This window comes from Hyperolius riggenbachi, chromosome 3 (genome assembly GCF_040937935.1).
Source record: "Hyperolius riggenbachi isolate aHypRig1 chromosome 3, aHypRig1.pri, whole genome shotgun sequence".
NCBI lineage: Eukaryota > Metazoa > Chordata > Amphibia > Anura > Hyperoliidae > Hyperolius > Hyperolius riggenbachi.
The window spans coordinates 222,107,999-222,120,575 of record NC_090648.1 but is presented as its reverse complement, the minus strand read 5'-3'; the positions used below and the strand labels follow the sequence as shown (position 1 = coordinate 222,120,575).

General features: G+C 41.1%; 2 protein-coding genes across 3 annotated transcripts in view; one reads left to right on the top strand and one right to left on the bottom strand.

Annotated features, from left to right (window-relative positions):
• ACSBG1 (acyl-CoA synthetase bubblegum family member 1) overlaps positions 1 to 5,489 on the top strand; it is a 51,897-nt gene extending 46,408 nt beyond the window's left edge. For both annotated transcript variants that reach the window (XM_068275806.1, XM_068275805.1), the window contains exons 11-14: positions 1,326 to 1,543; positions 3,594 to 3,733; positions 3,807 to 4,053; positions 4,503 to 5,489. In XM_068275806.1, coding sequence (XP_068131907.1) covers positions 1,326 to 1,543; positions 3,594 to 3,733; positions 3,807 to 4,053; positions 4,503 to 4,579 — 682 coding nt within the window. In that variant the 3' untranslated portion in view covers positions 4,580 to 5,489. The remainder of the gene's footprint in view (positions 1 to 1,325; positions 1,544 to 3,593; positions 3,734 to 3,806; positions 4,054 to 4,502) is intronic.
• Positions 5,490 to 5,494: 5 nt separating this feature from the next.
• Positions 5,495 to 12,577, bottom strand: part of IDH3A (isocitrate dehydrogenase (NAD(+)) 3 catalytic subunit alpha) — a 42,338-nt gene continuing 35,255 nt past the window's right edge. Inside the window, exons 10-11 of the mRNA XM_068275807.1 lie at positions 7,531 to 7,683; positions 5,495 to 7,415 (exon numbers count right to left, since the gene is read on the bottom strand). Of these exons, the coding sequence (XP_068131908.1) occupies positions 7,332 to 7,415; positions 7,531 to 7,683 (237 nt within the window). The 3' untranslated portion in view covers positions 5,495 to 7,331. The remainder of the gene's footprint in view (positions 7,416 to 7,530; positions 7,684 to 12,577) is intronic.

Sequence of the window (12,577 nt, the reverse complement as noted above, 5' to 3'; positions counted from 1 at the left end):
ACACTATACAGTTATCTCTATGGATGTCTGGCAAAGCTGAACTTTGTAATTTGGCACAAGTGGATGTTATCTCTGCATCGGAGCAATTTAGGTAGGAATGTGTGTGTATGAAGCCTCTAGGGTGTGTGCCAGTGCCTGGTACACACTAGATTGTATTGCTATGGTACAGTGATCTGCATTTGCATAGGCATAAGCTGGGTAATACAAGGTCTAGGAGCGCTCTGACAGGATTGTTTTCAATGTCAGTTGGGTACACCTCAACTCAACATTTATATCCATTTGCATAATAATGTAATTGCAGGCACATGCAGCAGCACCAGGCCTTTGTTTATAGTGTAATTGATTTTAATAGGCTGCGATTCTGTATTTTTGTGCGGAAAATTGTGCAGAATCACCCCTAATATAAACAGGGCCAAAAATGCCTTTTCTCCAAGTATCCACAGACAAGACTATGGCCTCGATTCATCATTGTCTTTGCGATAACTTTTTCTAGTTCATTAAATTAGCGAATTCGAAGATTATCAATTTCTAGTTATATTCATCAAGGTTTTTCCACATTCGGTGTGAATTTGATAAAATATCGATTACAATGTTATCTATCAATGTTATTGGTAACGTGTCGCTATTTCCATTTTACAGTGGTAATTTAACCCAAGGCCATAAGATTCCCATGGAATTGTGGGTAAAAAGGCAGTCCTTTGAACACCACGTAGCAACATTCTGAATAGGGCTTAACACCTGGACCAGGATTCTGGAAGTGGCTTGGGACAATCCCACAACTTCGCCAGCTACAGCTTGATAGGAGCCTTTTCTGAAAAAAATGTAGTGCAGCTAGCAATTTAGTTAACCCTGGCACTGCCTGTGTTCTCTTACAAGATAATTCAAGAAAAATGCAAATTCTAGACCTCATTCTTGCCCTTCTGCCACTTTGAATCACTCTCAGCTGATACATATAACCACTTCAAATGGCTCCATCTTCTCTTTCAGCAATGATCTGACAGGAATAACGACAAAGCAGTGAAGGAGATAGCTAATCCTAAATTTAATGCTAAACCACGTCCACTTTCATGAATTGCACTCCTCCGTTTTATCATTACCAAATGCTGATTAACAGCTGTAGATAACTTTGATGAATCCTGAAATCAACTTATCAAGTTCAGCATTTTACCAAGTTGACTGTAATTGATTCAGTAAGTCTTGATGAATCGAGGCCTTTATTGTTATGGAAAAGCCCCGTTATTGTGATTGACTGAATAGATGTCAGCATAAAATTAACTTTCTACAGTGGTTGCACTGAACTCCTAATAATGAAGCTGTTTTCACAGTTGTGGCAAGGTTGTACCTGGATGTCAAATGAAGTTACACAACGAGGATTCAGATGGGAATGGAGAGATCTGCTTTTGGGGTCGGACAGTCTTCATGGGCTATTTGAACATGGAAGACAAAACTAAAGAAGCTTTTGATGAGGATGGTTGGTTACACTCGGGAGACATTGGCAAAATAGATGCCGATGGATTTCTGAAGGTGACAGGCAGAATCAAAGGTATTTTTTCCCAAAATATATTTGCCATATTTTAGTATAAATCATCTTATTAACACATTACCATTTGGAGAAAGGCATGCTTGCCACCTTAATAGGAGAAATAATTGACAGCAGTCTGTAGTTAAAGAGACACTGAAGAAAAAAAAAATATGACATGAATTGGTTGTGTAGTACGGATAATTACTAGAACATTAGTAGCAAAGAAAATATTCGTTTTTTATAACATTGCATCATTCTCTAATATTTGCAGTTTACACATTACTCAGCATTCAAAATGATTTTACAAAGCAGGTTAGTGAACTTTTGAACTTTCCTCTGCAGAAACAAAAAACAATACAGTGCCAGACACTTGATAATAAGCTTCAGAAGACAGAGCTCTCTGCAACTTTGCAAGTCGTGGAGCTCAATGGCTCTTTTGCATAGAGAACAACTCTTCCTGTACTGGAAACAATATTAGACTTATGTCTCTGCTCCTACTTGTTTTATTTCTTAGCAGTACTACACATACAAATCATATCAATTTTTTTTCACTTCAGTGTCTCTTTAAAGAACATCGTATAAATATTTGTGTTGTCTCGCACTAACAGGATTAAACCTTCTGTAAGGGAGTGCTACAGCTGGTAAAGGGAATCATGCCCCCTGTAAGTCTTCAAAATGTAGAAAAAAAAGCTAACATTTCCCAAAGTTCTTTGTTTAGTGTAACGTTAAAAAGGACAATGTTTCAGAGCCACATAAGGCCCCTTTATCAAGGCACATCTCGCTCTACGCCACCACTGGGCTACACTGGGAACACCATGCCCAGTTAGCTATATGGGGGGTCTGGCTGCCTGACAACACCCCCCCCCCCCGCATGTAAAATGGCCTGATCCTTAAAGGTTAGGCAGCCAGTCCCCAAAGGGTTAAGATGTGCAAATGCTGGGAGCTCAGGCACAGAGCACCAATCCAAACCGTCTAATAACACGTCCACAGCTGTGGTTACCAGTACCACTCAAGCAGTCAAACTCTGGATGTGATAAATCTTGCAGAATCTTTCATGTACAATCAGTGTTCCTTGTACTTTAAAGGGAACCTGAAGTCAGGGATATGGAGGCCGATATTTAATTTTAAACAGTATAACAACAAAGAAATTAAAAAGCTATTTGTTGAATTTAAAAAACACTTATTTTGCGGTCTTCCCTACCATATGAATTCCTCTAGGAGGAATTACAAAAAAAAAAAAACACTGCTTCAATAAGTCTGTAAAAGGGATGCTCCTATTAAGCAGTGCACCTAAATAAGTGTGCAGGAGGCATAAAGTGGAGTACATATGGCAGTGCTGCTTCATTTTATCTGGGCCGGGTGGAGCCATTAGTTAAAATATCAGTAATGTAATATTACCAATACTTCATTATAGATTTACCCAGCTCCCTATTCTCATACTAACTCTCCCTTCTAATGCCCAACCCTAAGTACCCATCACCCAAACAACTGAAACTCAGCTAGTCCATCGGCTACTGAAAGTACTAGGTGATCAACTACTAATAGCCAGTCAACTAGTGTAACTCTATCCTATGTTTGCCAATATAGCAGCCAATCATCTAGGCTCTGACACATTGTGCCCCCAACTCACCACCCAGTTTGTGATAACTACATTGGCTTTTATTAGGTGCCTGCTTAAGACGACACCCAAATTGCCCGTTAATCATAAGATGTGTCAGGTCATAATGCTCTGCCCAACTCTATAAGCTTACAAGGAAGCTGGCAGACCTGACTGGAGACATGCAATAAATGTCTCTACAGAGAAGAAGCACTGCTACCATGCAGTTTCAGCAGTACATTGTACACTTGGGCTTTACAAATCCTCGGAGTAAAGCAGTTACCTTTAAAATACAGGAGACCTTATACATTTAAAAAGATAAAATAACATGTAGGTGACCATTTGGAAACCACCTGAGGCGACTGGCTTAGAAAAATATGGAAGATGAGTCATGTCTATTTAACATTTGTAAACTGGTTAATATTTTAACTGATTTTCAAACCAATAGATCAAACCATGACTTTTTTTCAACAGAGCTAATCATTACTGCTGGCGGTGAGAACGTACCACCCATTCCCATAGAAGATGCTGTGAAGAGACATATACCAATTGTGAGCAACGTGGTGCTAATTGGGGACAGGCGTAAATTTCTGTCAATGCTTCTAACTTTGAAGGTATTGTACTTCATATAACAGTTAACTATTGTCACTCACAGCACAGAGTAGATCATACTTTTTGTCTCACCAGTGCATGGTGGACCCAGACAGCTTGGGGCCGACAGATAATCTAACCCAGGAAGCAATGCGGTTTTGTCACGAAGCAGGAAGTAAGGCCACAACCGTATCGGAGATTGTGGAACACAAGGACCTGGCTATCTATAGAGCTATTCAAGAGGGTATAGACAAGGTCAACAGTGAAGCTGTCTCAAATGCTCAACGTATTCAGAAATGGGCAATCCTGCCCAACGACTTCTCAATAGCTGGTGGAGAAATGGGTATGTAAAAGGCAAACTACTGTTCTACAAATAAACAGGCGGAGAGATCTGTGTATGAAAAGGGGAAGAAAAAATTCAGATGGGGTCACAAGTCAGTCATGAAATAGATTCAGAAGTGAAAGCAACTTCAGGTAATAGTTTTGCAACAACTACAGTTTGTAAAAGTTATTAACTATAGTACATTTTGTGACCTTGACATAAAGTAAATCAGCAGATGGAAGCCACAACTTGCTTTGGCACAATGCAAATAATTTTACAGACTAAATAGTAACAGATATGTAGGCTGACACACCTGACTCAAAAAGTAGAGAAGCTACTGGATCAGGGTGACTAGATAACATTTTAAGAAAAGGTCAGCAGAAACTCTTTAAGCAGGACAAGTGTATATTTTAACTCCGTAAGTTAGTACAGAATTATGTAAACTAACATAACCTCTTCTATTGTTTCAGGGCCAACAATGAAAATAAAGCGGAATGCCATCCTTGAGAAGTACAACGATATGGTGGAGGCCTTTTACTCAGGGTAAAACAAGGCACGTGGAGTCACCTACAGACTGAAATGATCCATCTCATTAAGTTCAGGTCTGGAAATAAATATCTACGCTCAGAAAGGCAGAACAGCAATCACAGACAATATGGGCTGTCCTAGGCGATGGGAGAATATAAGACTGTAAAATGGAAAGGACTTTGAGCGTAACCTATGTACAACAAAATATGCACATCAGTTTTTATCTTAAAAGCTGTAAATTCTACTGCAGTGAAGTTAGAATATAAAATTCTTGTAAGCTTGTACCTTAGCTTAACAAATATATTCAGACAATACTCATGTCTGTCACATCCAGGTGGTTTCCCGCATCTTATATTTGCAATTTAGTTTTGAGGCAATGAATGATAAAATATGTACAGTACCTGACAGCCACAAAACCTCTATTTTTTCAAAGTAGGGCAAGTTGTTTTAATTTGTAACATTTAAAACTAAAGAGGTACATGTCTTGTTAGCCAATTGCTGTAGCTGTGTCTCTCATCTGCAAGAGTATGTGAATAATACATCACTGACTGCAGGTGCCTTCACTCCCCACAAGTGTAATATAGACTATACCCTTCAAGGCCATACCTTGCTAACTATTTCAACAGTCTGACAATACAGCTGTTGGTTACAGTAACCAGTCATTAGTATAGTATTCCTTTTACTAGAAAATATCTGGTTGCTATGGGCACAAGCATTATAGGATGTAAATTGATACCTCAAGCAAAAGTACATAAGCTACTTGTTTCCTTCAGTAATAGGAGTATGGATTATTTTCTGTGTGTCATTAAATGAATTCTGTTTTGTTCACAAGGAAACAGGAAAACATTCTTTCTGGAACTTCTGTATTTTGCATTCCTTCCATCATTTTGTCTTGTTCAATGGATTGTTTAAAGTATAGTATTCATAAACCTCCTTTTGTCAGATTTCTAACATGAACTTTATTTTTCAGTAAAATTCAGTTGTATGGAACTCTTTGGAACGCCGTGCACATTTAATGAATTTGCATAAAAAAAAGGTGCAAAAGAATACAAAGCAGCAAATATTTCATAGAACAGGGCAGGCTCACCCACAGTATTACAATAAATAGAACTTTCAAAACTTAAAGCTTAAGGCAAGACACGACAAGACATTCATAAAGGTGGGTTCCAACTGTGCTTTATCATCAAACAAAGTGCTGCAGCTCCCTCTGGTGGTGGATTTAGTAACAGACCAAGTCATCCAATCCACAAATGGTGGAAAATGACAGCGTGTCTGTACTATGCTGAGATGATACAAACTGGCAATAAAGATCATATTTAGACAATAGTCCTATAAAAAAAATGAGAAAAAAGTGACAGGCATCAGATTTAGATAGCTGTATATTTTATATGATGAAATATATGATTAACTGAAGCAGTGTTTCAGTGCTGTAGCACAAGGCATTTTATAAATGTATTGCACAAATGTATAACTGCAACCTTTCACCCAAGTACTTATATAATAGAAGAGACCCTGCAAAGCCTTCAGTGCAGCCCACAGCTTGTATGGTGAAGACATGCTGAACACATAGGCAATAAGTCACAGTGCGTTAAGTTCATTCATCGAATACTGGCCACACAGAGGTACTGGAGTGAAAATAACGAAATTCATAAAATTGCTTTTATCTACAATATTCATTTATAAAAATTAATTTAGTGAGTATTTGCCCATTGTAAAATCTCTCCTCACCCGGCTAAGCATCAGCAGGAGGGTAGGGTTATTACCAATATATAGCTATAGGAAGGGTTTCTGAAGCTGAAACCAGGAAACTTACCACTGAAGTAGGTATCCTGAATCATTTAATGCATTCTATAAAAGAGGAACTCCAGTGAAAATAATGTAATAAAAAAGTGCTTCACTTTTACAATAATTATGTATAAATTATTTAGTCAGTGTTTGCCCATTGTAATATCTTTTAAATCCCGGATTTATAGTCTGACATTTATCACATGGTGACATTTTTACTGTGGGCAAGTGATGTAGCTGCTGCTTGCTGTTTTAGCAGTTGGAAACAGCTGTAAGCAGCTATTTCCCACAATGCAACAGGGTTCACAGACAGGAAACTGCCAAGAGTACGTACTCAGAATTTCTTTGTGGGAGGGGTTTCACCACAATATCAGCCATACAGCGCCCCCTGGTGGTCTGTTTGTGAAAAGGAATAGGATTTCTCATGTAAAAGGGGGCATCAGCTACTGATTGGGATAAAGTTCAATTCTTGGCCGGAGTTTCTCTTTATATTAACGATGAAAATCATCTATGCAAAACCAAAATTTAAAACTTAAGGTTTGATTTGTTGTAAAAAAAAACAACAAAAAAACCTTCCATTTAAATGCAGTAATTTGTATCATATGGAGGAGCTTGAACTTTATGATTGTGTTCAATCAAATGATTCCCTCAGACTTGTCTGTTTTAAAACTGCTGAAGATAATTGCACTGAATTCTATCAGTGTGTGGCCAGCATGAGATGCGAGCAGAAGCCTCCTCTATCTTATGTGGTTGGCTGATTGCAGCACTCAGCTTCAGTATCACTACTTATACTGTAGTGACTTTAGCTCCATCTGCATGGAGAATGCCATCGCTTCACTAGAGAGGATCTCAGCACATTGCCATGTATATAATGTCTTGTTGTGTGCGACGGGATAAAGGCTGTCATAAAGTAAGTCGGGGCAGCAGGACATGATGTGCGTAGAATAGCAGCTGGCTAGGCTGGTGGCAGGAACCAGCAAAACAGATTATTCACTGTCCCGTATCCTCCGACAGATGTCGTCTGTGAACTCTGAGCACTTCGCATTTCCTCCTAAGTCTTTAGTTAATGTCTGTAACAAGAAATGGAAAATGAACAGTTAGAAAAAGCTCTTAGATAGGATTTTAGTGTTTACTTAGATTAATGAAACAAATCCTGCAAACAGAGATAACTGACACAAGTCTTACCTTTCCAGATCTTATGGTGTCATAACAGGCAGTCTCTATTTTGCGGGCGTACTCCTGCAGCCCCATGTGGCGGAGCATCAGCACAGCACTCAGCAGTAAAGCAGTGGGATTGGCCAGGTCTTTCCCTGCAATATCTGGTGCTGTGCCATGAACCTGAAAAGCACAGAACAATTATTACCAGGCTGTGTTTCAACAAGATTTGAGGATGAAACATTTTTTTACATTTAAAAGGAACAATGAAAATACAGCTCTGTGTGAATGCAGACTAGACTTGGTTCACACATAAATCTGTATTTCTGGGCCGGGCCAGTGCTGTCCTGGCAGTTTTGCATCGGTTTACCCTGACTGGACCGGAAATGTACACCTTTTATGTGGCGCTTGGCTTGTTCATAAACCTGATCTAGTTTTTTATGCTCTTGCCATTTCCTGATGAAGCAGTACTGAACCTGTGAAACACATTACATTTTGAGTATTCTAATAAATTATTGTTGATCAAAAATCAACAGTTTGCGTCTTCTAAATGGGTGAGTAAGTCCACCACTACCAAGGGTCGGTGAGCAGTGGGCAGGTGAGGGTCGGTGAGCAGGTGAGGGTCGGTGAGCAGTGGGCAGGTGAAGGCCAGTGACGTCCGTAGTGATGATCGTAATCAGAAAAATTACGATTTCGCTAAATTTAGCGTACATTTTCGCAATTACGCCTATACGTAATTACGATTTGCAAACTAAATTGATTTCGTAGTCATTCCTAATTTCACATAATTTTCGCGTAATTTTGTGCAGACTTTGGAGGTTAATAGCAAAGCACCTATACATGCTACTGACACCAAAGTTGCTACCTATGTTAAAGGGAATAGTGGGTACAAGGAAAAAAAAAAAAAAAAAAAAAAAAAAAATGAATTATCCAAATAGACCGTATAGTTTTTGAGAAAATCAATTTAAAAAAGGCAAAGAAAAAATTGTTTTCAAACTTGGAAAAAGGAAAGTTTAAAAACCATTTTTCTTTGCATTTTTAAAATCTATTTTCTGAAAAACTACAATGTCTTTTTGAAAAATTCTTTTTCTGACTTGTACTCAATATTCTCCTTAACATATGTGCCAATTTTGGTAGCAATAGCATGTATGAGGGCTTTGCTATTAACTGCCAAAGTCGGCACAACATTTTTGCCAAATTGCGCGAAAATTAAGCGAAATTATGAAATACTATTACATACGAAATCAATTACGATTTTTCCTGAAATTTCGCCTTGCGGTGCGAAAATGCGAATTTCGAGGCAACATTTCGGCCCATCACTGGATGTTGCGCGGCCGGGAGCGCTCTGTGAATGTGCATGATGTCACAACTCCGTAGTGTGCATGCGCAGAGCGCTCCCAACCACAGGCGCGCAACCAAGTACGTGCAGCACCTGTGCACTGCTCACTAGGAAGTAGCTTCGGGGGCTATTAAAACATAATGGAGGGGGACGGAGAACGGGTGAGTGGTCGGCGTGAGGAGAGCATCCTACACATGCCTGCTCCCCCCACTTTGAATTTTTTGACAGCACTAAGGTATCCTTTAAAGGACTACTGTAAGGGGAAAATAAGTTGAACTTACCTGGGGCTTCTAATGATCACATGCAGACACCCTGTGCCCACGCAGCCACTCACCGATGCTCTGGTCCCCCGCCTCCGGTTTACTTCTGGAATTTCTGACTTTAAAGTCAGAAAACCACTGTTCCTGTACGGCTGTGTCCTCGCTCCCACTGACATCACCAGGAGCGTACTGCGCAGGCGCAGACCATACTGGGCCTGCGCAATACACTCCTGGTGACGTCAGCAGGAGGGAGGGCGCAGGCGCAGTGGTTTTCTGACTTTAAAGAGAAACTCCAACCTAGAATTGAACTTTATCCCAATCAGTAGCTGATACTCCCTTTTACATGAGAAATATGATTTTCACAAACAGACCATCAGGGGGCGCTGTATGACTGATTTTGTGCTGAATCCCCTCCCACAAGAAGCTCTGAGTACCGCGGTACTCTGGGCAAACTGCCACAATGTAACAATGTTCACAGACATGAATTAGCTGTTTACAGCTGTCTCTAACAGCCAAAACAGCTAGGAGCAGCTACATAACCAGCCCACAGTAAAAATGTCACCATGTAATACATGTCAGAATGTGAATCTGGGAGAGGAAAGATTTTACAATGAGCAAACACTGACTAAATCATTTATCCATAATTATGGTAAAAAATGAAGCACTTTTTTTACTACATTATTTTCACTGGAGTTCCTCATTAAAGTCGCAAATTCCAAAAGTGAACCGAAGGCGGGGACCGGAGCATCGGCATGCACAGGCAAAGGACATTTGCGGGGGACCATTAGAAGCCCCGGGTAAGTTAAAATCTTTATTCCCCTACAGTACTCTTAAGTAATTTTCAATTACCACTATTGGTTGAACTTGATGGAGAATGAATTTTCCCCGTTTTAACAACAGTTTTAATGAAACAGAAAAGATAAAGGCTGCTTTTTCACGTGCTAACAGAATACCCAGCGCGGTGATGTAGTGGTGGGCAGCACGGTGGCATAGGTGGTTAGCGCTCTCGTCTTGGAACACTGAGTCCCCGGTTCATATCCCAGCCAGGTCAACAGCTGCAAAGAGTATGTATGTTCTCCCCGTGTCTGCATGGGTTTCCTCCCACACCCCAAAAAAACATATAGATAAGTTAATTGGCTTCCCCCTAAAATTCGCCCTAGACTACGATACATACACTACACACGATAGATACATACGTAGACATAAGACTATGGTAGGGATTACAATGTGAGACAATATACTCTGTACAGCGTTGCGGAATGTCGGTGCTATGTAAATCCTATATAATAATAATACCCAAGCAGCTTGGGGTGACCCAAAACCGCATGGGGACTAAAAGAGACCAAAACTAAAAGAGCCCTGATACTAAAAAGCAATGCTTCGTGTGATTTGCCTTCTTAAAACAGAAGGTATCTACGATAATTCAGCTTTAAAGAGACTCAAGTCTCAAAAAAAGGTTTTTTATTTAACAAAGATGTTTAATACTTTAGTCCTAACTAAACCGCCGCATCCCCGCTGCTGTACGCTATCTAAATACCCCCAAACTCCCGGGGGGCAGTCCGGGCAGCGCTTCCGTGTGAGGCAGGGCTATGAGCTGCAGCCCTGCCTCACATGCGTCTGTCAGCGGCGGATCGCCGCCTCTCTCCCACCCGTCAGTCTTCCTTTGCTGAGGGGGCGAGGGAGAGGCGGAGATCCGCCACTGACAGACGCGTGTGAGGCAGGGCTGCAGCTCATAGCCCTGCCTCACACGGAAGACTAGAGGGCAACAAAATCCACGACCATGAAAGTAATGGATTTTGCAGGGGAGAGGGAGGGCAAGTTAGGGGGATTTTATTAGTTTATAGCGGCGGGAATGTGGCGGTTTAGTTAGGGCTAAAGTATTAAACATATTTGTTAAATAAAAAGCTTTTTTTTTTTTTTTTAATAGACTTCAGTGTCTCTTTAAATGAACATCTGTGGCTACCCACAATGCACTGCTACAAAACATGCAAATTATCTCTTTATGCCTCTGAATCCAGGCTTACAGCCAGAACCGCTGGTGTATAGCAAACCTATGGCTTTAAATTTTGCTATGATCCGCTTTTTTGTGTTTTGCCAACTGCAACAGCACCGCGATTGACACATAAATCACGGTGCTCCTTTTCCATCAGTGTGATTTGTTTTTGGCCCATTTTTTCACTAACACAATCATAAGGCCTCATTTACACTTGGGGCTTTTAGTCCACGTTTTGCACTTTGCTGATAGCTGCCAATCAGCAAAGCACTACAGCACAAGTAATCCTATGGGATTACTTACACTGAAGCGGATATGCGAGCTCCTCTGATCGCAAATGTGCTGCATGTAGTATTTTACCAGCGATTGTATTGCGATTCTCATTTGCTGGAATGAGAATTGCAAAATGCAATTGCAGAAAAATCGTGGAACACAGCAATGCAAAATGACAATCGCAATTGCTAGGGGATTGCAACCGCGATTTGCAGTTTTGAGTGTGAACCGGGCCTACGCCTGCAGGATTTTGTGGTGCAATCATGTTTTGTTCCCGATGGTTCAGGGCAAGTGCAAAAAGCAGGTTTTGCAAATGCAGAGAGATTGCACTTGCGATCCGCTTCCAAGTGGAAAAGCAGATTGCAAAATGCAATTGCAGAAAAATCGTGGAACACAGCAATGCAAAATGACAATCGCAATTGCTAGGGGATTGCAACCGCGATTTGCAGTTTTGAGTGTGAACCGGGCCTACGCCTGCAGGATTTTGTGGTGCAATCATGTTTTGTTCCCGATGGTTCAGGGCAAGTGCAAAAAGCAGGTTTTGCAAATGCAGAGAGATTGCACTTGCGATCCGCTTCCAAGTGGAAAAGCAGCCAAGGCATTCCAGAAGTACATACAGTAGTAAGCAATATAGCATGTAAACATACAACCTGTGGAGTTGGACACAAACTAAAAATACATTGTCTTTTTTAAACCAAACTATGTAACCAGGAATTCTACATTCAGAACTACGATAGTGGATAGTGCAGGATGACTGCTTAACCACTCTGCGGCCGCTTAAGGGCTGGTTCAGACGGACGCTTGCGGAGCGTTTACCGCAAGCGTTCGGAACGTCGCGGTAAACGCTCCCATTCAAGTGAATGAGAGCGTTTACACCGAGCTTTTGCGCGCGTTTGCACGATTACGGCGTTCGGGTACCGATTTTTGCGAGCGTTCGAGCTGCCCCTGGTAGCGACATGTAGCTTCCAGGGGGCGGCCAACCGCGACGGCTAATGTCCCCCTACAGGAACAAAAAACGCTACCGCATCGGAACGCGACGCGAAGGCTACTGAAAGCCTGACCACGCAGCCGCCGCAACACCCCCAAACGCGACGCCATTCAGACGTCCGTCTGAACCAGCCCTAACTCAGAATTGCGGCTGCAGAGTGGCTCCCCCAGGACACAAAGTATACTAAAATCGATGTAGGGTTTCAGGACCATCTTATCATAAAA